The sequence below is a fragment of the Equus asinus genome, chromosome 29, assembly GCF_041296235.1.
Source record: "Equus asinus isolate D_3611 breed Donkey chromosome 29, EquAss-T2T_v2, whole genome shotgun sequence".
Classification (NCBI taxonomy): Eukaryota; Metazoa; Chordata; class Mammalia; order Perissodactyla; family Equidae; genus Equus; species Equus asinus.
Window position 1 is genome coordinate 45001907 of NC_091818.1, and position 24796 is coordinate 45026702.

Consider the following 24796-nt stretch of genomic DNA (forward strand, 5'->3'; position numbering starts at 1 on the left):
AAATGCACACTCAGATTGGGCACACTGTGTGTGTGTGTTGACATTGCGATTGCCAAGATGAATAAGATGGAGTTCTCATCCTTAGGTGTCCAGGCTAAAGAGGGTGATGTTCATGTCAACAGTCACAAAATAATGTGGCCCGAGGATGAAATCAGAGAGGAAGGAACCCGAAGTCAGAAAATCGAGTGTAGACAGGCCAACCATGCAGGTCAACGTAACTGCAGATGACATTTATTTAATGTTTGAATGCACTGTGGCCAACAATGTTGTCTTCCAAATTAAAAAATAATAAATTTAAAGCTGATAAGAGATCAAGCAAATAGTGTAACTGGTAAGCACTTCCTCACCCAAAACCGACTGATGTTTTCACTAAAAATGACTATGGAGCAGTTGACCGGTATGTGATGTGTCCTTAAGATTGGCTTTGGACCTGAGCATACCCAGCACCTGTGCCCAGGGTGTAGACTAAAAGTCAAGTAGGCAGCTTTCTGAGTTCCTCACCGTCCAACTCCTTACCCAGGTTTCGTAAAGGGACTGAGCTGTGAGAGCAGCCGTCGGGTAAGGGGGCAGTGGGGTCAGTTAGCCAGGCCGAATGGAGGGAGGACACAGAGAAACCATTCAGCATAAGAGAGAATTTCAGAAACAGCTGCCTTGCGGCGGCGCTCAACACTGCGCGCACCTGCCTGCCTGCACCGAAACGCATCCTTTCAACAGCTAACTCCTGAGAAGAGTTTAATTTCACCAATGATGCAAATAAGCAAAAAGTGTTTCTATACTGTTTCTAAGAATCTTTGCATGCACAGTTTGGACAATGATAGTGACAACGACAGTTAATACCTGAGTACTAGGTACAGAGTGTTCAGTATGGACCACCTTCTCCACTATCTCCTCGCGCTCCATGGTAATCCCGTCACGCAGGCACCATTCCTACTGAAGAGAGGAGGAAGCGGAGGCCTGAATTCGGGCCACAGTCACATCGCTGCTCAGCAGCAGCACAGGATTTAAGTCTGGATCAGCAGGACTTCAGAGCAACAACCCCGTAGGGTCTGGGAACACCTGCATTAGTCACTCTGCTGCCTGACAAACCACGTGGAAACCCTCTGGCTTCAAGCAACACCATCAATCATTTTGCCCCCACACCCGCTGTTTGGGCAGAGCTCAGTGGGACGGCGCCCCTCTGCTCCACATGGCACTAGGTGAGAAGCTCAGCAAGGACCCCTCCCCAGAGGGCTGGCCCCAGGGCCACAGGTTGGTGCCAGCTGGGGTCTGGGAGCTCAGCCTGGCCTGTGGCTGGAGCCTCAGCTCCTCTCTATGGGATTCCTCCCAGTTAGGTTCCAAGAGGGAGTGTCCCAGGAACCAGACCCAGGTGTGTGCTGTTTACTCAGAAGTCACACGCCACCATCCCCTCCTCTCTCTCAGTTGGGACAGTCTCCAAGGAGGGGGCACAGAGTCAACCACTTGACGGGAGGCGTACGGAGGTCACTGGTGAGATGAGCCAGCGGGATGAACCATGTTGGTGCAGCATTTCAAAAATACAATGGGCCAAAATACAGGCCCTCCCAGCCTCAGGACCCATGGTCCATGCAGCTGAAACCCCCGTGCTTGGAAGACAGCCGCAGAAAGATCTTTGAGAAGCCTCGCTCTGTCAGTCTTGTGCTGGTACCTGTCCATCACGGTGCCATCAACACTTCCCAAAACACAAGTGTAGTCGCCAGTTCCCTGCTCCAGGTTTCTCAATAACCTCTCCCCCTACTGCCTACGGACTGAAGTGAGTGCCACCCGGAAACACGGTCCTTTCCAGCTCCTTCTCCACCTCCCGTTACATGTGGTCCCTGGTCTCCCTGAGCACATCACCCAGAAATGTTTGTGGTGATGCTGGGGGCCTAGGTCTCCAGGCCAAGAATCAGGACCATTGACTTCAGGGTGGTTATGATGATGCCTCTTCTGCAGATGAAGCCGACGCTCAGAAATGCTAACTGCCCATTGGCGGTTGCACAGTGGAGAGAAGATGGTGGTGGAACTCAAGCCTGGTTCTTCTAATTCTGAGTTTAGGGCTTTTCCATACACCACAGCTACAGTAGAGGGTTTGCATCTTCCATGCCATCCTCCAAATTTGTTATTGACCTCTAGGTAACTTGAGAGACAGAGTAATTGAATAGTCAGATAATTTGAATGATTTAGTTGGACACGAGTTTTCACCAGTCCCTCACTTTGAAAATAATGAGGTGTTATTGCAGTTGTGAACAAACAGGAATCATTACCAAGACCTAGAGAAGGCTTTTTCCATGAAACACGAAAGCATACTGAGGTGGAAGCCAGGGAAGGTTATCTCCCATTTACTGGATGACTCTGAGGCCTTGGCTTGCTGTCTGGTGGCTGGATGACACTCCCAGCAGCACTTCTCCTGCCTTCCCAGTTCTGGAAAGGGGTGGACTGCTCAAGAGGAGGCACAAGGCGGCCATGCTCTATGGAGGATGTGCTCCAACAAGCATGGGCACGTGATCCCTCACTCCCGTTGCAGCTGCCCTGCCGAGGCCCTGCCACTACCCCAATTTCCTAGGGTAGATATACATCATGTATACCACCGTGCATACCACATGCACATCACCAGGTATACCACCATATATATCACCATGTATACCACCATGTATACCACCATATATACCACCATATATACCACACACACATCACCAGGTATACCACCATATATACCACCATGTATACCACCATGTATACCACCATGTATACCACCATGTATACCACCATATATACCACCATGTATACCACCATGTATACCACCATATATACCACCATATATACCACCATATATACCACCATGTATACCACCATGTATACCACCATATATACCACCATATATATCACCATGTATACCACCATATATACCACCATGTATACCACCATATATACCACCATGTATACCACCATGTATACCACCATGTATACCACCATGTATACCACCATATATATCACCATATATACCACCATGTATACCACCATATATACCACCATGTATACCACCATATATACCATCATGTACACCATCATGTACACCACCATGTATCCCATCATATATACCACCATGCACACAACCATGTATACCACACACACATCACCATGGATACCACCATATATACCACCGTGTATACCACATGCATATCACCAGGTACACTACCATATATACCGCATGTACACCATCATATATACCACATGTACACCATCATATGTACCATCATACATACCATCATGTACACCACCATGTATCCCATCATATATATATACCACCACGCATACCACCATGTATGCCACATGCATACCACCCTGCATACCACCATGTATGCCACATGCATACCACCATGCATACCACCATGTATGCCACATGCATACCACCATGTATACTACCATATATGCCACATGCATACCACAATGTATACCACCATATATGCCACATGCACACCACTATGCATACCACCATGTATGCCACATGCATACCACCATGTATACCACCATGCATACCACCATGCATACCACCATGTATGCCACATGCATACCACCATGTATACCACCATGCATACCACCATGCATACCACCGTGTATGCCACATGCATACCACCATGTATACCACCATGCATACCACCATGCATACCACCATGTATGCCACATGTATACCACCATATGTACTACCATATATACCACCATGCATACACCATGTACTGCAAAACTAAGTTAGAAGATTCCGTCTTGCCCACCCATATGCAAATCTAACCTTTCTGATATTTCAGCAGTACTAACTAGAAGATGGGATTTCAACAGGAAAATATTTACTGTAGGCTCTCTCCTTCATAATCTATCGATTTCATATCCTTACCACTTTGGCTGAATGTCAATTTTACCCTGAAGACTGCTATTGCAAACTTGAAAACATTTTATTTACCTATGGCATTCAAAATATTAGTGTTGGAAATGAGTAAAGTTTGAGTCTTTCAGTGTTCATACATAAAGTTTGTTCTTTCTATTTGAATAATGCTGGTGATTTGCCCTGGTAATTGGGGCCCACAGGCAGAGGGCAGGCCACAGCAAGCAGAGGCCGAAGCAGCCTTCTGTCTGTGGTTTTCCGTTAAGTGTGGTGGTACACAGCTCATTAAATACGGGGCCAGCTTCCCCACTTAACCTCTGGAACCAGAAGCCCCTGATTATCACTGTCCTTTAAGCAGAAGCCAAACCCTCCGTCCTCTGATCATTTCGGCTCCAGTGTCCAGCCTGTGCCAATTTGTGCATAAACAGCATCAACAGTGAGGACCTCAGACGGAGGCCCACGGGCTCCCTGCAGACTCGGGGCATCACTGCAGACTCTGCGGGCCCCCCACCCAACCCCAACCCCAACCCCCCGCATCTGTTCCTGCCCTGAGAGGAGCCGGGGTCGCTTCGTGAGGCACCCAGGAGGAGCAGCCTTTCGTGGACCCTGCAGTGGGAGTACCCCGGGGAGGCCAGGCCTGACTGTGAAAGACGCAGCAGCCTTCTCCCGCCACCACGGGACCCTGTAGCGGCACCTCCTCAATCGCTCAACCACCAACAATAAGGAACACAGCTGGGCGTCTCTCCTTTTCGTGTTTAACAAAGAATTTGTGTTCCTTATTCGGGGTTTGGGCGTGGTCTCTAGAGCCTCTGTGCAGGGTTTTTGTTGCAGAGCTGGCATCTCACTTCTCCGGATCCAGCCCTCCTAGCCCCTCCCCCACAGAGACCCTCACCCGCCCACTGTAGGAGGTGAGGGTGTCCAGATGGCCAGATCACCCCACCCTGAGGTGTCTGGAGGAGGTCTCCCCCCAGGACTCTTACTGTGCACGCACCCAGGCACTGGACCAGACAGACCTCGGGGGTCTCTAAGGGACCCCCTTCCTCTCCCACCAAGGACTGAACCAGACAAACTGCGGGGGTCTCTAAGGGACCCCCTTCCTCTGCCTGCAGCACCTCCTCCCTTGAGAGTCACAAGACCCGTGGGCCCCTGCAGGCTGAGCCTGGCACCTCCTCCCTCCTTCAGCTCCCCCGTCACAGTCGGCTTCTATCCATGCAAGTGAACGTCTCTTGGGGGCAGGGGTGAATTTTATTTGGAGCAACAGGCCGTGGAGTTAGTCCTGACCACCAGGAGTTCAGTGGGGGGACAGCACTGCCTGTTCCAGAGCCCCCGAACCTCTCTACACACCTGGCCCCTCTGCACACTGACCAGCTTCTCGCCTTCTCACCAGGCGTGCTCCCACATGGGGCCCCAGGGCATCTCCCAGTTCTGCCGGACTCTGCCCTTGGTGCAGAGGCAGTGCCACCCTGCCCTGAGAGCCAGAGGGGGGGGGCCCCAGTCTATCCTGACCCCACCTGTCCTGGTCAGGACCCCTCTCAGCCGTGGGAATGAACAGCCCGCGAGGGTGGCTGAGGTCTCAGGCGCCGACCCCCACTCTCCCCTGTGTCCCAGCTGAGGGAGGGACCACACGGTGCGGGACGTGAGCACACCCCGCTGCCTGGTTTTTGCCTCGCAGGATTCGGCATGTGGTCCGATGTGGGCTGTTTTCTGAGGTTGGAGGAACCAACCCTCAGAAGAGCAGCAGACGTCAGAGGTTGAGACTGACGCCACAACCCAGCACCGGACACACACGACTCCACACACCCCACGACCTGCTTGCCTTAAAATGCAGGCGAGTTCCCATGTCTCTCTGAGCCTCAGTCTCTGCAGCTGTGAAATGGGACCAGTAACCCTGATAGACATAGTTGGTGGTGGGGTCAGAGGATGCATCACGGTCCCAGCGCAGTTCTCAGCAGAGTTTGGCAGTAGTGCCGTGTGCCGGTGGTGGTAACCGTGGTGGTGCTGGTGGTGGAGACAGCGGTGGAAGCAGGTGCTACGGGACAGCAATGTAACTCACCAGCAGCCCCAGTCTTGGGACTCTGGCCTCATAATTCAGCCTCTGTCTCGGGATGGACCCCACAGCGACTTGGAGCTGACCTCAATGCAGCACCAGGTCTGACGCCTGGAAAGTCTTCCCCACTGAGCCCCCTGAGGGGTGCCGGAGCTCCATGTGGCAGGGCCCTCGCCTGTGTCCTGGGTCCCTACTGTGTAACAGCAGAATGAACCGGGGAGTTCTCGTCTGGGGGTCAGGGGCCTCTGCTTATCCGGGGCTTCCTTTCCCCTTAGTTCTTCAGTACCACTCCACACAAATCCTTTGCTCTGGCACATGAGTTACTCATAGCCCTACCCCTGAAACAGATTATTCCACCTCCTAATTTCCTCATCTATGACTTCCTAAGACTTTCCTGCTCTTCTAATCCCTGAAAATTCAGATTATTTGATGCCTTCAGGCCCAGATAAGCCCTGTCTCCTCCAGGGAGCCCTCCCTGACTGCCCCACTCCAGCCATGGCCCAGATGTGATCTCTCCCTCCTGTGAATATCTATACAGCTCCACCAATGAGCCACATGGAGGACACACAGCATAGACCCTCTACACTGCAGTTGATTCACATGATGGTCACACTCCACCAATGAGCCACATGGAGGACATGCATCACAGGCTGTCTACACTGAAGCTAATTCACATGATGGTTCACACTCCACCAATGAGCCACATGGAGGACATACATCACAGGCTGTCTACACTGCAGCTGATTCACATGATGGTCACAATCCACCAATGAGCCACATGGAGGACATGCATCACAGGCTGTCTACACTGCAGCTGATTCACATGATGGTCACACTCCACCAATGAGCCACATGGAGGACATGCATCACAGGCTGTCTACACTGCAGCTGATTCACATGATGGTCACACTCCACCAGTGAGCCACATGGAGGACATGCATCACAGGCTGTCTACACTACAATTAATTCACACAATCATTGACAAATATAGAGAGGTGATAACCCTCAACTGCGAAGCAGTTTGTGAGGCTTCACTGCAATAACACGCTGGAAGCATTTAGACAGTGTCTGACAAGGGATGACCATGCAACAATGGTAGCTATAATTTCCGTCACCACGAGTCATAAAAAATCAACCCCTTGTCCACAAGGGGGGGCTCTAGTATACTGTAGACATGACATAGCAGAGACAGAAAAACTGATTTTTCTGGTTGTACCCAAAAATGACACAGCTTCTAAGTACTACGGGGATCCATAGGAAACACGTGACCACCGTGGAAGCCTTCTCAGGGGCTGGAATTGGAACTTCGTAGAGAAAGGGACCAGGAGATCTGCTTGTCTACCTTCTGTGATGCTCAGTGGACAAAGACGGGAGACACGGGTTTAAGCCGAGCCGGGGACACGGGCCCTGAGGAAAAGGCTATTAAGTGAAGATATCAGCTGCTCATAATGTGCTGTGAGATGTCCGTGTGCTCACGGTCAGGGGAAAAGCCCTTACAATAATTCAGAGAGCGGTAATACAGTATGGCTTGGCCCACGTGCTCACAAACTGCCCCTTAAGTGCAGTAGTTTGGTGTTGAGTGAGGACGTGCTTGTCCACCCGAGGAGACTGGAGGAAATCCTTGTCGCCCACAGACGTAGCCCGGAATTTAGTTTATAAAAAGAACCAGCGACTCGAGCTTGTTTTTGAGCCCTTTCGCTGCTTCCGCTGTAAACCGAGTGCCAGGTGGGGAAGAAAATCAAATTATTTCGGGGCTGATGAGTTGGGTTTGCGGTAACAAAGCTGACTGTAGGTATTCAGTCCCCAGTGATTAGAACATAAAAAATCCCCAGTGTTAAATTACACAGTAAGTATACGTTTCCCGACGTGAATTCTAAGTTTCTGTCTGGCTCCTAACACCCCACGTAATCAGCAACAACGTCATTTACATACACAAATTCAACTATGAAAAACTACGTACAGCTGCAATCTTGTATGTGATTGAGTTACAGACCCATCACCTAAAATAGCGGCCGTGCAGTGGGTGCAGGGCGTGGGGAGGGCGTGGGGAGGGTGTGAGGGGCGGGCTTTGTCGAGGAAAAGGAGGACGCAGAGCAGACAGGCTCAGGTTGGGGGCGTTTCCTGGCCTTTTGCAAAGCCAAAAATCTTTAGTTTCTCAAAGACTCCTGAAAGTCTGGAAAAAGTCAACTTGAGACCCTGTACCACGTGCCCTTTGTCCTGATGGAGATGATTATTCACAGTTTCTCTTTCTTCGACTTTTAAAACCAGGTAAACTAGGGGCCATAGCTCAATGTGTACACATGCCATAAATTCTCCCTCGCGAAACCACAAGCAAGACTTTTCAAAGCAGTCTGAGGAAGCAAGGCCGGTTAAATATCAAAGAGAGACATTTTAGCCAGCTAACTAAATCTCTCTCTACGGCTTTATTAGCAAGTCCACCACTCAAAGTAAGAAAAGTCAAGGAAACCTTTGCTTTTTTCTTTTTACATTAGACTTTATAAAGTGTTAATTGAGAAATACGCTTAACATAAACGTCAAGGACCACTTAAGAAAAGAATAAAGAAAAAAGAATTATAGGGGAAAGATGCTAAAAAAAAAAAAAAAAGTCCTGACGGAGTATGCCTGACCAGAAGTGAGGGAGGGCAGTCGCCCCGAAACCAGCATCCAGCCCTCCCACAGCCCCCGGCCGAGGACAGGGCGCCGGGGGACAACAGGCTGAGGGGTGACACCGCCGTGCACCACGGAGCCTCGTCTCAGCTCCGTGAGCAACCTGTCCTTCCCAACAGCTGTCGCTCAATTCGTCTTTCACTGAGCAGAGCCTGGCAGGGCTTAGACGGATTCTCAGAAACGGTCCAGCGGTGACGAACCCCCATCCTTCCACCTGGGCGACATCAACCAACACAAAAGCAGGTGAGCATGGAGGGCTTCGTGTGTGCTTCTGTTGCGTGTTTCAACCCACAAACCACCGACAGAGATCAGACGTTCCTGAAGTAAAGCCCCAGTGATGGCTACTTAACAGCTGAAGAACGTTCTTAACCGGCAGATGAGACTGTGCAGAGGACTGACCCATGACATTGGGGGCCCCACCTCACGCCCCCTCACTGAGAGCTGCCCCCAAACCTGAAGATTCCCTCACTGGGCACAGGCTAGAGGAGACCAGGTGGTCGTCTGGACCCACCACGCCTTAGGACCAGCTCTGGATCAGCTAGTCAACCAGGCCCAGCACGCCTGTCAGATCAGCTCTGGATCAGCTGGTCGTCTGGACCCACCACGCCTGTTCACGAGCTACGGGATACGGTGCAGAGTCATTTGCTATTCGTAACAAAGTACGAGGCTTTGTACACTATTTACTTTTCTTTAATTTGATTGTCAGGCTTTATTTGCCTTTTTATAATAGATTCCTCTCCTTCTCTATTACTCAGAGTAAATAATGCTGTTGCTATAACCTACAACCTCAAAAACCAGTGGCTAATACAAATAAAACCATGGTGTCAGTGGGTGGGTGACTTGGGGGCCCTGGCTCCCTCACAGCTCCACCCTTAAGGTCTCCAGTGGGATCTCTGCATCCAGCGGGGCACAAAGGGAGACAGAGAAAGGGGTGCCCCGTAACCTTTAACAGCCAGATTAGTGTGTAACACCATTATCAGAGAGGCTGTCTGCTCACGTGACATGGCGATTCCTGTGTGTTATGGGCTGAATGTGTGTCCCCCCAAATTCCTTTGTTGAAGCCTGACCCTCACTGCCACTGTATTAGGAGATGGGACCTCTAAGGAGGTAGTTGAGTTAAATGAGGTCAGGAGGGTGGGGCTTGATCTGATTCTTGTGCAAGGAGACTGCAGAGAGCTCTGTCTGTCTGCACACACACTGATAAGAGGTCAGTGGGACCCACGGCAAGATGGCACTGTCTACACGGCACAAAGAGAGGCCTCAGGAGGAACCATCCCTGCTGGCACCTTGAACTTGGACTTCCAGCCTCCAGAGAGCTGTGGGAATAACTGTCTGTTGTTTAAGCCCCGTCAGTGGTATCCTGTTTCAGCCCAGTGGACTGAGACAGTGTGTTAGAGTCAGAACAGATTCTGAGAACAACTGGTGAAGAAAAAATAACCAACATTTTCCTGAAATTTTTACCCTTCACCAGCCATTTGTGTGCCTGAAAGGCCATCCTTGAGAATGTCGTTTACTCATACACTCCGTTCAGATGAGCATCATCGCTGTCCCCTCTGGGAGCCCACAGATTTCCAGGGCAGGACCAAGAAAACGCAGAGGAAATGCAAGCCAAGCTCCCTGCCACGCGTGTGCAGTGAAGTTGAGAGTCACGCCATTACACACACACAGCACCGTTGGGTATGCACACAAGACAAAATATAATCAGTCCCCAATGGATGTCCCACGGGCATCCCAGGACCAGCTAAACACCGAGGCTGCAGGAGGGAGAGGACCTCCAAGCACTGGAAGAAAGGTTTTTAGCGAGGACAGAGTTTTAAGGCACCAGAAGTGGAGTGGAGCATAAGGGATTAAGGAACAGGTTGTGAGCTCAAACCCAGGGTCACGGGTGTGCTGGGATGGACGAAGTGTCCCACCCCGAGGGGCACGGTGACCATCCACCTTGACCCACTGTGTGGGGCTGCCCCTGTGGCGTCCCTCCCTCCACGGGCGCTGGGCTCAGTTGCATGCGACCCTCACAGGGAGAAGCTGGCCCCAGGCTTCCTGGTGGGGTAGAGCCATTTCACAGGCGGCCTTGTGGGGCGGGGGCTGCCTCTGCTGAGCAACGCCCCTGTCAGTCTCAGAGAGGACCGAGCAGCACCGTCCCCCCAGGGCCCGCTGCCCCTGCACACCCTGCCACTCGGAGTGAGCGAGGAGGCCTTCCTGTGTGGAGATGCTGAAATCCAGCCACACCGTGCACTCCTTCTGCTTCAGCATTTCCACAAATGGCTCCATCGGGGGTGGCTGAGGCTCAGAGCTAATTAGTTCATAATGGGGCAAAGCATCCCGGGATCCAGGCCTGGGGTGCCAGGGGAGCAACTGGAGGGGCAGTCTGCCTCCTCAGTGTGACAGCACGCTCAGCCACGCTTCATTATGGAAGGGGCCAGTTCGGCTGAACCCCCAGAGAGAAGACTGCTTCTCCTCAAAGCCCTCTGGAGCTGGTCCAGCCAGGAGGGTCTGAGTCAAGGCCGCTGGGTGCACATCCCGGCGCTGTGACTTGGGTGACGCTGCTCCAGTGGTTAAGGAGGACAGTACTGCAGCTTCCTGTGGATTATGGGAAATAAGGTGCGCACGGCACTGGCATGGACTCAGTCTGCTCTGCGTCTCTAAGTGAAGGACTTGGTCTCCAGGTTTCCAAATGAAATTGATTTTGGTGTATTTCATATTATTACTCAGTGGTCACATGTGGCAGACGCGAGGCGATGCATCCCGCGCCGGCAGTCTCCTTCCTCACTTGGTGGATATTCGAAAGCTCCCTTTTACAGAGAAGGAGAAAGGACCATCGATGGTATGTTTAGATACCATCTCTTTGGCACCCACGGTGCGAGGACTGAGATGCCCAACACCTTGAAACGTTCCTGGAGAAACAAAGGACACGACTTCTGCCCTTGAAATCTCGGGGAAGGGAGATGCACACACGTGATGCCACTAGAAAGGGACCCCAGAGAGGGCAACAACTGGGGACAAACCGTGCGCAGCCACCCGCCCACCAAGGGACCCGCAGGACCGCGGGTGACCCTGCTGTCCACTCCAGGCCGCAGAGCTGGCCAGAGGAGGAGAGCACGCCGCACCCCGTGACCTGAGAAACAGACGTCTGCAGAGAGAAAGGCTGTGCATCCACCCACCCCTCCAGGTGCAGCTCAGACACAGCGCCCACGAGCGTTTCTGGATCCCTCTGCCCGGGTGGAGCCCCTCCCAGAGCGGGCGGCGCAGGGGCTGGACTCGCCGCTGGTCTTTGAAAACAACAGTGCTCCCAGGAGGGTGCTCGCCGAGGCCTCGCAGGCTCTCCAACCCTGGAGACAGCGTGGTGCTCCAGCCTCACCCCTAGCTGTGTCCCTGTGGGCAGAGGCCACATGGGCCCCTGGTTGCTCCTCCGCCCCCTGCTCAGAGCTCCCCCACTCAGGGGCCTCCCCACCTAAAGGAGTAACTTAATTCTCTGTCAGGGCCCCCTCTTCACCCCGAGAACAATGAGGCATGTCCTTTCCGGTGGGCGGGCCGAGGGCGCATGAGCGCCCCCAGCCCGGCCTCCACCCCCAGCCCAGCCCCCGCCCCCGGCCCGGCCTCCACCCCCAGCGTCACGGCAGCGGTGATGACCACTGACTGTTAACCTTCCTGCTCAAATTAAGAAGTCGGGCTCCTCTAAGACATACAGAAATTAACCAAATTCAGGCATCTGAGAGGAAGAGACCCCCTTCGTGTCATAGGATGAGAGTGAAAGAGTACATGACAAGGTGCAATGGACTGAAGTCACTCCAAAAGACATGTCCACAGCCTCGGCCCGGAACCGAGACTGGGTCCTTGCAGATGAGATGAAGTTAAAGATCGTGAAGTGAGGCCGTCATCCCGGATCAGGATGACCCTAAATCCAATGACTGGGGTCCTTATAAGGGACAGAAGAGGAGAGACACAGAGGAGAAGCCACGTGAAGACCGAGGCAGAGATGGGAGGGAAGTGGCCACCAGCCAAGGATGCCTGGAGCCCTAGAAGCGGGCAGAGGCAGGAAGGCTCCCCCAGAACCCGAGGGAGCCCGGCCCTGCCGGCACCTTGTCTTCCGACTTCTGGCCTCCAGACCATGAGAGAATCAACTCCTGCTGTTCTCAGCCACCCCCTGTGTGGTCATCTGTTCCCCCAGCCCGAGGACAAGTCCCTGCCCTCTCTGGACCTCAGTTTTCAGGTCACAAAAGGACAGGACAGCCCTCCGGAGTCATCTCTAAAAGCCCGTGACTCTGTGGCCCCCACCTGAGGTGAGGCATCGCGACACAAGCAGCCTGGGTTCCTTCAGGGCCAAACACCTCTGCACACACATCCCACACCCAGCAGTCCCCAGAAGGCCGGCACGCCCTCTCCATACACCCCTTCGGGGAAGCCTGATTTGTGAGGTCACTGATGGGGTCTCTGTGGCAGCCTTGGGAGCACAGGGAAGGGCAGGAACCCTGTGGGCAGAGGCTGGAACAGCTCCCTGCTCCGCCTCCGGGAGGCAGGCGTGAGAAAGCCTCATGTGGTTTCCACGGCAGGTTTCTGGTTTCCAGGAGGCAAACCTGTTTTCACAGGACCCTGTTTCATTGCCCGCAAGTGGGGATTTCAAAACTGTCTATTCATCTTTCGTGTCTTCATTTATCTGAGATCTATCTGTCTTTTCTGTAGCACAGCATCCAAACTTCCCTGGTGGGAAATGAAATCCGTTCTGTCACAAAAGTGGACCGTTTGCCTGCCTTGTGGATGGGTGGAGATTCGATTTGGCTACGTAGAGTCAGTCAGCACCTGCAGCGCCCGGGGAAATAATAATAATGGTGATGATGGGAACAGTAATGACGAAGGGAGGAGGACAGGCTCGTTTCTGAGCCTCACCAAGTGCAAGGCGCCGAACTGAGCATTAATTCACATTAACGCATTGAATCCTCACAAGAGTCAGGTGGAGTTAGGAGGATTTCCTTATAAATTAGGAGAACGGGCCCAGGCCGACTCACACCAGGTTTCTCTGACTCCAAGGCCTGTGAAGGTGGCTGCCACTCTGCCCGCTTCCTCTTGAAGAGCAGGAACGGTGTCAGCCGTGGAGCAGGCGTGATAGAGGATGGTGACAGGAAACCACATCCTCCCAGGACGCTGGCCTCGTTATTCCACGTATGCTGCTTTAACAGGGGCACCAGCCACTTTAGGAAAATTCAGCATCTAGAATTATATTAACTTGGAGTTTGTGTGTGTGCATGTATGCACTGTGTACAAGTGTCTTGCATGTGTGCACGCATGAGTGTGGATGATTTGTCTGAATGTATGTGTGCATGTATACATTGTGTGTGCCTGTGTGTACATGTGTGCGCATGGGTGTGTGTGCTGTGTGCATTACATGTGTGTCTCTATGTGCATGTGTAGGTATGTGTTGTGTGCATATGTGCATGAGTGTACACATGCATTACATGTGTCCTGTGGGCGTTGTGTGATAGGTGTATGGTGTGTGCATGTGTCAGTGTGTGTGTGCATGAGTGTACACATGCATTACATGTGTCCTGTGGGCGTTGTGTGATAGGTGTATGGTGTGTGCATGTGTCAGTGTGTGTGTGCATGAGTGTACACATGCATTACATGTGTCCTGTGGGCATTGTGTGATAGGTGTATGGTGTGTGCATGTGTCAGTGTGTGTGTGCATGAGTGTACACATGCATTACATGTGTCCTGTGGGCGTTGTGTGATAGGTGTATGGTGTGTGCATGTGTCAGTGTGTGGGTGCATGAGTGTACACATGCATTACATGTGTCCTGTGGGCGTTGTGTGATAGGTGTATGGTGTGTGCATGTGTCAGTGTGTGTGTGCATGAGTGTACACATGCATTACATGTGTCCTGTGGGCGTTGTGTGATAGGTGTATGGTGTGTGCATGTGTCAGTGTGTGTGTGCATGAGTGTACACATGCATTACATGTGTCCTGTGGGCGTTGTGTGATAGGTGTATGGTGTGTGCATGTGTCAGTGTGTGTGTGCATGAGTGTACACATGCATTACATGTGTCCTGTGGGCGTTGTGTGATAGGTGTATGGTGTGTGCATGTGTCAGTGTGTGTGTGCATGAGTGTACACATGCATTACATGTGTCCTGTGGGCGTTGTGTGATAGGTGTATGGTGTGTGCATGTGTCAGTGTGTGTGTGCATGAGTGTACACATGCATTACATGTGTCCTGTGGGCGTTGTGTGATAGGTGTATGGTGTGTGCATGTGTCAGTGTGTGTGTGCATGTGTGTACATGCACCCGTGTGCACATGTGCAGGAACATGGAGGACGGAGGCTGTGGAGTGAGCTGCAGGAAGCCGTTCAGCCAGGAGAGTACCTGAGACGCGCGGGGTGTGGAGAAGTTAGTCCTGCGACACTGAGAAGAAAGTGGGAACTGAGCGTGTGATGTGTGCAAGCACCTCTCAGCTCCTCTCAGGATTTTATCAGAGAAGTTCTCCCTGGAAGGAGCTCTGAGTTTGCTCCTCCGAGAGGCAGGCAGAGGGAGGAAGGGGACCATGTCCTGGGAAGGTCCTGCTCAAGCACAGGCAGGCTGCTGCCCAGGGGCCGAGTGGGGGCTAACTCCTCCTTTTCAGGCCCACAATCATTCAGTGTAATATCTGACTCTCCCCGAGGCCTTGGGACAGTGTGTGCAGTGCAGTGGCGGGGGCGCTGTCAGACAGGGTGACCCCCGGAGGCCACAGGCACGTGGGGACGTGGCTTGGAGAAGGAGGGGAGGACGTGCACAGCGAGGCTCAGCCATCAAAGAGGCCTGGTGCTTGTGTCTTGCAGGAATTCGCCGACTCCGTGTCCCAGCTGGTCACGCAGAAGTTCCGCGAGCTGACGGCGGGCCTGACGTCTGTGCACGCCCGCCACAAAGCGCTGGCAGGAATCGTCATGACCAAAGGTAAACGCCCCTTGTTTTTCCTGTGGGAATCCCATCCACAAGGAGAGGGGTTTACTGTTCGCCTGATCTTGGGAGCCAAAGGATTCTCTCTTCCGGACAAAGACATGAAAAGGAGAACGCACCAGGAACAGAGATCAGAGACAGAAGTGGAGGCCCAGCAGCGTGCTGACAGTGAGGAAAGTCAGCTCCACACGGCATCTCTCCACTTCCACAGGAAAGGTGACATCGGATCTGGCCCGTCTCCTTCCGATTAGGCGTCGTCCCCACACTCGCTCTCAGGAAGAACGTGCGGTGTTGGTATTTGTAAAAGCTGGAATCTGAGGTTAGGCCAGGCCGCCCAGCGAGCCGCTTCTGGCTGCCGGGTGAGGCCTCCTTCTCCTCCTCCCCCACCCCACACGCATTTCCCCTGTGCGCAGGAGGGCAGCCCATTCCAGAGAATCTACTTGACCCGAGAATTCCAAGTCCCCCCTGGGGTGCCAGCCGCCCCCCAAATCCCAGCGCAGGAGACAGAAGGTGCTCCTTCCTGCCAACACGCCCCACCCTACGCTGCTCTCAGACGGATCCCATTCTCAGACACAACAATGACAGAACCAGAAGGAAGCACCCGATACCAATGGGCAAGATCGTGGCCAGGTGGAGAAAAGGATGGTTGAATTTAAGCAACCAGTTTTGGTGAAAACGTCTCACTACTAACCTCCTAGTAATAACCAAACAGCTAGTTGTTTGAATTCAATGGTTTCTAGTTCCACAGTTTTCCATGGGTTGGTAATGACCTCCTAGAGGTCATGGATTATCGTAAAGAATAACTGATTTGGGTTAAGTTGCACACACACACAGTCTTGCTCTGCACGTGTAACGAAGTCTACGTGTACCTGACGTCCAAAAATATTTATGTCAAAAATCAGGCAAAAGCCAGATGATGGCCACGTTCGTCGCATCCTTCTGGACCTGCAGGGTCTCCTCTGTGGTCCAACACGGGGACCGAGTGGCAGCAGAGCCACTCAGGACTCATCTCAGTTTTAGCACAAGGACAGATCACTTCCTGTCCACCTGGGGCATCTCGGTAAGATGGAAATACAGACTCCTCCTCACAATGTAATCTGGTGACTGGGGTAAAGTCTACGAAATGCTTTGAAAGGTGAAAATTACTTCACAAGGACAAAGCTCTAAGTCAAAGATGATTCAGTTTCATCAATGATACCCTCCTATCTGGTGACTGCATCCCTCCCGGGCCACTGACGTTTGCCCTCCTTTCATACATCTGATGACATCTGCATCTTTGCACAATAGGAAGTGTTCTCACCCAAGGGCTAGGAATTCACTCAGTGCAGATCGTCGCTGCTGGATGCGGCTGATCTTTCATCCAGCCGGCCAGCAGCCACTAATCAGACACATCTATACACTGGGCGCCGTTCTGCCTGCATGAGGGTGCCAAGAAAAGACACAGCACCACTCCAGGACCTGACCATCCAGGGCACAGGGAGAGCCATGCCGGCAGAGATGGGTTGCTTAGGTTTGTATCCCAGCTCCACTGGCAGCTAGTGATACAACCACAGGCCAACCACCCTCTCTGGGCTCCGTCTTTCCACCTTTAAAATGGGGACAAGGGTAACACCTGCCCAGGAGGGTCGTTTGAAGGTCAAATGTGTTCGTGCATAAACAGCACTTAGAAAGATGCCTGGCCCATAATGCCTGCTGTCTTTAGGAATAGCACTCTCTCATTCACAAATCGCTTACTGAGTGCCTGCCATGTGCTCGCATCCTAGATTCCAGGAAAAGAGCAGAGAACAAAACAGACCACGTGCCGGCGGCATGAATCTTGTACCCTGGTGGGGAACAGGTCATAAAGAACAATTTAGATCCAACGTAAGAAGTATGAAAGAGGAATGTGCACGGAGTTGTAGGGTCACATAAAACTTTGGCAAATTTTAAAATTTGGAGCATTGCATGGATTTTTCTGCCACAGATTCCAGGATGACACAATCTAATGTAATTTGGTCTGACCCATGAGTGTGAAGGAAAGAAGGAGGGAAGAGATGGAGGGAGGGAGAGGTATCCACCATGCTTCTTCTTTATTGTGCGATATATTTCCAACCCCAGAAGCGTGCATCAGTGTCACGTGGTGAGGACTTTTTGAACATTTCCCAACTCTGAAGCTGTGATTGTCCTCTATATTTCCACTTTTCTGGGAAACTCAATTCCAGAAAGTCTTGAAAGCTGCTCTCAGACTTTCCTTGGAAAAGAGTAAAGTTTCACAAAGACTTGTGGAAGAGTGGTCCTTAAAAGTGGCCAGTGTGGGGACGGCCCTGTGGCCTAGTGGTTAAGTTTGGCGCATTCCGCTTTGACAGCCCAGGTTCAGTTCCCAGGCGCAGACCCACACCACTCGTTGGCAACCACGCTGTCATGGTGACGCACATACAAAACGGAGGAAGATTGGCAACAGATGTTAGCTCAGGGTGAATCTTCCTCAGCAAAAATTAAAAAGTAGCCAGTGAATATACTGTTTTAGGTGCAGATGATTTATCTATATGAGCTAAATTTATTATATGAAAGTGAGCCTTTACAAGGTAAACTTCACTAATTAGTAATTTATGAACATTGAAGAATAAATTGCTGAAATTTACTTTCTTGTTACAAAGAGAAGATTTAATAAACGTTAATTAAACAGAGATTAGGGAGAAATGTGAACAATTATTAATATAAATATTTTTAAATATTTACTTAAGTTGATGTGCCATTTACTCTTCCTTGTAATTCAGTTATTCAAGCAAATGCCTCTGAAACTCCAAGATGGGGTGATGTGTCTTACTCTGGTTGCTGTACATACATTACAATGTTACAAAATTAAATCACTTTAAAATAAAACATGATTCAATTGCCCTCTCCACTTTTAGGTGGGATGCCATTTCATCCACATCAATTAGCTCATATAAAGTCATTTTCATTTATGACGCTGAGACCATTTTGTAGCTGTTATAAGAAACATGATAAGAAAAAAGTATACTTAAGAGCAGAATAGTTTTTACTTTCATCAAAATAATGCAGTCATATGGTAAAAATTCACACAGAGGAGAATTTATGAATGAAAACATTTTCTCACACTCTCCTTGTTTCCCTTTACTCCTCAAAGGCAGCCTTTTTTTTGTTGAGGAAGATTAGCCCTGAGCTAACATCTACCACAAATCCTCCTCTTTTTGCTGAGGAAGACTGGCCCTGAGCTAACATCTGTGCCCATCCTCCTCTGCTTTATATGTGTGATGCCTGCCACAGCATGGCTTGACAAGCGGTGCATAGGTCCAAACCCAAGATCCAAACCGGCGAACCCCGGGCCACCAAAGCGGAACGTGCAAACTTAACCACTGTGCCTACAGGCTGGCCCTGAGGCAGCCATTTCTAATCATTTTTAATTTTTGCTCTCCTGACTCTAAATACTGCATTGGTTCCATATGTCTAGATTTTCAATTTCAAATAGTATCTGTTGACTCGCACTATTAATATGTGATACTTTTTTATTTTTCATTAATTTGTAATATTTGTGATGTTAGATAATATACTTAAACCTTTATTTCTTATATTACCAAATTTAGCTGGTGCACCTTCACTTCCTGTTCTCTAAATCCAGGATGGTAGCCCCCAGCCTCATCCTCCCTAGCCAATTTCTCTGCACTGTAAGCGTATTTTTACATTATCGTAACGGTTGGTATTTATATTCTAGTCTAGAGCATAATTAACTGGTTCTGTATTTTGTCTGTCCTGTGAGTCTAAGAGTTACGAATTGTTAGAGAGTACCTACGCGGTCAGGACACCGCGGAGCGGGGCAGTGAGCTGGAATTCCAGCTGGCGCTGGGTCAGTGGAATGTCTCTCCTGAAAGAGAACAGCCTGGCGTCCGGGTCACGCAGATTCTTGCTGCTTCCATCACTAGCTCACAACCGTGTTACCTTTAAGCCCGATTCAAAATTGTAGCTAGACTTTGTTAAATAGCTTTTGAAATATTGTGTTTTCCAGAATACCAATTTTCTTTTTTCTTACTTGAAAAAACGAGAATGTGCATTTGGTGTGTGTGCTGAATTATGTAGCCGCTAAGTCATCAAGTCCATAAGCGGACCCACTTCCTTCCCCTGTGGAGCCCCTGACGCTGGCCCGTGTGCCTGCACTTCCAGCCGGGACCACGGTCTCCAGCATCAGCATCTTTCTCATCTCTTCTTACCTGATAGAGGGCATCCTCAAGAAACAGCCTTTAAAACGTGGGAGTAGAAACTGAATACTCTGGGATTGCAAACAGTTTTGATTTGGTTCTCATGCTACTGAAAGGGGGGGATTCTAGGCTTGCAAGTAGTTTCCCTCAGTATTTTGAGGGGCTTTTTCCATTATCTCTTATCTAACGCTTCCCACTAGAAACCTTACGTCTGACTGACATCATGATCACAGTGATTGCCCCCCACCGCCCTAGGAGGGGAAAGGGTCGTTCTTTAACTTGAATGTTTTGTAATTTCCTAGGAGTGGGTTTAGGTGTGAGCCACGCCCCTTCCCTGATACATATAAGCTGTTTATTTGTGTATTTTTCCTCGTATCATTGCTTGAATAACTTCCTTCACACACATTTTTGTTGAATTTTCCATGTTCTGAATTAATCCCGTCTTAGTGTCAGTCTACCCTTTACTCTGTGTTCTTGGAAATTTCCTAAATTTTTCTGACAGCTCTTCAGCTGCCCCTCTTTCCCTAATTTTTGCAATCTGCATTTATCATTCGAGACCTTGCCTTGCTCTCAGCTTCCTCCTTTCTCAAGGACACTCTTCTTGTTTTACAGACGTGATGTCTCCTCAGATTTTTCTGAGGCGGCTTGTCAGCAAATTCCTAAGTTCTCCTCTTCTGTCTGGTTGGAGGGACTCCTCCGTGATGAATGCCTTCTTTATTTATTTTCGGTCTTTCTCTCTTATCCTGTTTATGATTTTTGTCGAATATTCACATCTGCAAGTAAAACATTTAAAGGATTGTTACAACCACCAGGCACGATTTCCAGTTTTTCCGACAGGCTCCCTCCCGAATGGAAAGGCTGCCTGGTCCCTCTGTTTCAATCAGCAGGTGCCCCCTTGAGACAGGAAGGCGGGAGCTAGTCATACTCAAGAGACTGCCTGATGCCAAGTGAGGAAAGCCTTCAGACCCCCTAACTTTTCTCAGGCAGTTCCTGCGACTCCTTCAGAGTCAGACTCTCCATTCTTCATCCTGAGAGGAAGTTTCCAGGTCAAGTGTTCTCTCCAAGGAGCAGGGGCTGGGCAACGGGGGCAGCCACTTATGAAGTCATTCGATGACCCCATTTCAGACACAGGCTCCTCCTGCCTTGGTACCTTCTCTGGGCTCAGCCTTGGACACCAGCTCCTCCTGACAAGTGTCGGTGCTGGAATCCTCTCCACTGCACTCCTCCACATCCTCCCCGACCTTACCCCTTCCAGGGGACCGTCAAAAGCTGTCAGGCTGTCCCCCCACCACCCCAAAGTTACAGATCTGCTCCCTCTGGAGCCCGTTCACTTCCGTGGGGTCCAGGAAGGGAGGAGAGCAGATGAGCTTGCTCACCCCGGTCTCCCGAACCAGAAATCTGGATGTTACTTAGCCAAGTTGGCAAGCGACAGCTTCATCAAGAAAGTCTGGTGTTTCCATGAGAAAGTGACTCTTGAAGAGGCGGTTAATAATGATGATTTTCACTTGATATGTAAATTTATAATTCTGATAACGCTTTCCCACACACTAATCAAATTGATTGCTACAACCCCGAGAAGTGAGAAAGGCCAGAATCTTTAATATCGCTTTTGAGAAATACAGACGCCAAGACCAAGAGGCAAAGTGACTTTCCTAAAGTTAAAGGGGACGCGGAGCTAAAATGTGGGATCGAGGATGGTCATCCTTCCTGCTCGAGGTCCCCTCAGACGCGCGCATCAAGGTGTGGTGCTGAAGATGCAAGAACTGTTCATGTTCTTTCTAAGTTTTTAAAATAAATAACCAGTAAGGAGCTCCCTAGAGTATATTTTCAGAAGTTTGTTTGAACCTGTCTGTTGCCAACCTGACCTGAAAAACATATTCAGAAGCTGTGGCCTTGACACATATTCCCTCCCGTTGAAGCTGACTCGCAGCTGTAATCACTCCACAAACGCCTGGGATCTATAAGCGCCCTGGGAAGACGCATGTCTGTTGAGGACAGGGCAGGGACAGAAGGCTGAACTTCCTGAAAACAGCCCAGAACAGCTCTGCTCAGGACGTCAAACCCTTCTGGGCAAAGCGGGCAGGCTTGTCTTCTTGGGAAAAACCTGAAAGTGACAGTCACTTCAACAACAGATCAGTAGTAATTGTCCCCAGCCGTGAAACGCAGAGTGTGTTCTGCTGCGTGCATTTTGCTCTGAATCTAAAACGGCCACATGAGGTAAAGAAACCTGCTTTGCATGTCCACCCGGGGCTCTGGCCTGAATAACACGTCATCCATGGGGTCAGACCAGGTGAAGCTGGTGTTTACACCCTATTTTCCCGTTTGCACCTGGTAAGTCCTCACAGATTAAATGCAGTTGGGACTTCTCTTTCCGGGGGAGACACGCTCACAACTGCTCGTCTCCACGGAGGCCTCGTGGAGGCCGAGTACAGGGAGTTTATTCCCAATATTCCAAGACCTCTTTCTTTCCATTTCCCGCCCTCCCCCCCCCCCAAATGACTGGCAGTGACTCTAGTCATAAAGTTAAAAGCAGAGTCTTTTTATTTACACCCAGTAGGCCATGGGAAGATGAGCAAGAACAAATGAACTAGACGAAAACCCTAAACAGAACCCTCACGCTGAGACGAAAGATGGTGAACGATCATCCGGATTTCAAGGAATTGATGGTAACAACGGCTAAGTGGGGAGAGAACTGTGGAGCCGAGGAGAGGTCTCCACCGCGTGTTCCTGTACATTAAGATTCACGGGGCCGTCATCTCGCACAGTAAGGAGTATCATGGACAACTGATTTTCAATCTTTGGTCTCAACTGTTACATTTTAACCCCAAAACACAGGATAGATTTTACTACCGACCCTTACGTAGCACGAACGCTGACTTTTTATACTAAACGTCCCTCGTTAAAATGTAGGGGAAAAGAATGCCAGTCACCGCGTGGACGTTTGGCCCACCCCAAGTGCAGGGGGCAAAACACGTTCTACGTTTCACACCTGGGAAAAGTCACCAACGTTCCGTTGCTGAAGTAATTGTCGCTTGCACCCCGACCCCACTGCCAGCTCATTTGGAGGTAAACGGCAGTTTAGTCTAGAATCGCTCACAAGGTGCTGACCAGTGCCGCCAGGACTGAACTAGCTAAGGAGACGGCTAAACTTACTCCTTCTCAGTCAGGAGGTGCACACAAGGAAAGGTACAAAAGGGACGAAGACGAGATTTTTCCTGCCTTCTTTCCAGATCACATATCCCCATCAGAGCTGTTCAAATACTCATGCGTTTTTCTGATCGTTAAGTCATAACCCAGCGCTTAATTGTCCGAAAGATTTCACTGGGGAAAAAAAACCCAACACTATTTTCTCTCGAAGCAATAAAACTAACCTTGTCTTTATTCTAGTCTCTTAAATTGTCATCTTTTTTAATGAAAACATAACGCTAAGCCTGTCGCTGTAAGAATAAAGAGAAAAGACACCAACATCTAGTGTTTGTCCATGAGCCAGGATCGTCGTCGTCAGTGTTTCAAAGAGGTTCTTATAAACAAGGCAAAATACTCCCCTCTTCTCCCTGATGGTGAACGTCAGCTTGTAACTCCGGTTACGCAAGCTTGTGAAAGAGACAGAGAGAGGAAGGAAGGAAGGAGGAAGGACTGTTGCACGTCATCTGTCTGCAGGAGGAGTTCATCCTCTCTGACCGGCCCCCACAGCGTGGCTGCAGGGAGAACAAACATATTCTGAACGGTTTAGATGAATTAACAAGCAAATGCGCACTGGGCAGGGCAGTCTTCCTCAGAGGAAAGAGGAGGATTGGTGGTGGATGTTAGCTCAGGGCTAATCTTCCTCAAAAAAAAAAAAAAAATGTGCACTGAGCAAAGCTGCACCCTTTGAAGCACTTCGTATTTTCAAATCTTGCACTTAGCTCATGGTTTACAGTCCTTTCTTAGCCAGTTGACCCCATATTCAAATTTTCCAGCTTTCTCCATCTGCATTAGATAATATTGAAGGGCAGCTCCGTGGTCAGTATTGGGGGAGCAGATGGTGCTGTCCTTGGACGCTTCCAAGGCAGAATGGGTGACACACTAAGGGAACCCAGAGTCTATGGTTTATCAGCAAAACGAGGCCCCTTGCTTCCTGCCCAACACTTCACAACCACCCGACGGGTCCTCACTCCCGCCTGTCCGTCCGGGAGCGCCTTCACCAGATCCCGTCTGCCTCCTCTGTGTCGGGCTCACAAGTGCTTCAGAGAGGAGCTCTGGAGATGGCACCACTGCGAGCTCGGGAAGGGAGTGGTCACCAGTGGTAAACAGCCAAGCTCCCAGGGTCAGAACCCTCAGGGCTGAAGTGAGGGAAGTAAGGAGTAGCTCCCAGGACAGGAGTCTCAGCCTGGGGGCCATCCCTGATGGTTGTCAGCTAAAGGGTGGGCAGCAGTCCCACAAGTCAGGAGAGGAGAAGATCAGAGAGGGGCAGGGGAAAGGGGGCAGCCAGCCCCTCTAACATCAGTGCACACCTGTACCCTTGGCCATCAACCAAAGAGTGTCTTCGCTAACCAACCAGATGGCCACCAGCCCTTTGAGCCAAAAGTAATTCGCACACCTCGGCCACGCAAAGCCTCGACTGTATCAGGAGGTTGGCAGTGAGGGACACGTCGGACAGCACAGAATGCACAGGGCCCGGATGAGGATTCCCTCTGAACCCCTTCAAATAGGATCCCCATCTTCCTTCTCAAAAACGGAGAACAAGAGAGAACAGAAACAAGAACATCAAGTGATTGCGTATGGATGAGGAAAGCACTTCACTTAAATGTTTAGCCCCATGCATGATTCATGAGTTCTGGCTTCACACGCTCATTATGTCTGGTTTTAGCTCCAGCAAGGCGATCTTGTCAGTCAGTCTCAGTGGAAGAAAAGAGAAGACTGCTTATCACTCACATCAGGCGTTTCCTATTTGTTCCTTTGATCTAAAAGAATGAGTTACTAATGGGGCGAGGTGCGTGCCCGGCCCAACCCAAATGGGAAGATAAATAGATTTTTCAATCTATTAATTGCAAAGAGTTCCTTGTCATCCCGCTTGCTTGCATGGAGGATGAGGGAGGGATGAATATATTTA

At 50.4% G+C, this 24796-nt stretch overlaps 1 protein-coding gene across 2 annotated transcripts in view; it reads left to right on the plus strand.

Annotated features, from left to right (window-relative positions):
- ADARB2 (adenosine deaminase RNA specific B2 (inactive)) overlaps positions 1–24796 on the plus strand; it is a 467604-nt gene that overhangs the window by 378298 nt on the left and 64510 nt on the right. For both annotated transcript variants that reach the window (XM_070500990.1, XM_070500989.1), the window contains one exon: positions 15394–15508. In XM_070500990.1, coding sequence (XP_070357091.1) covers positions 15394–15508 — 115 coding nt within the window. The remainder of the gene's footprint in view (positions 1–15393; positions 15509–24796) is intronic.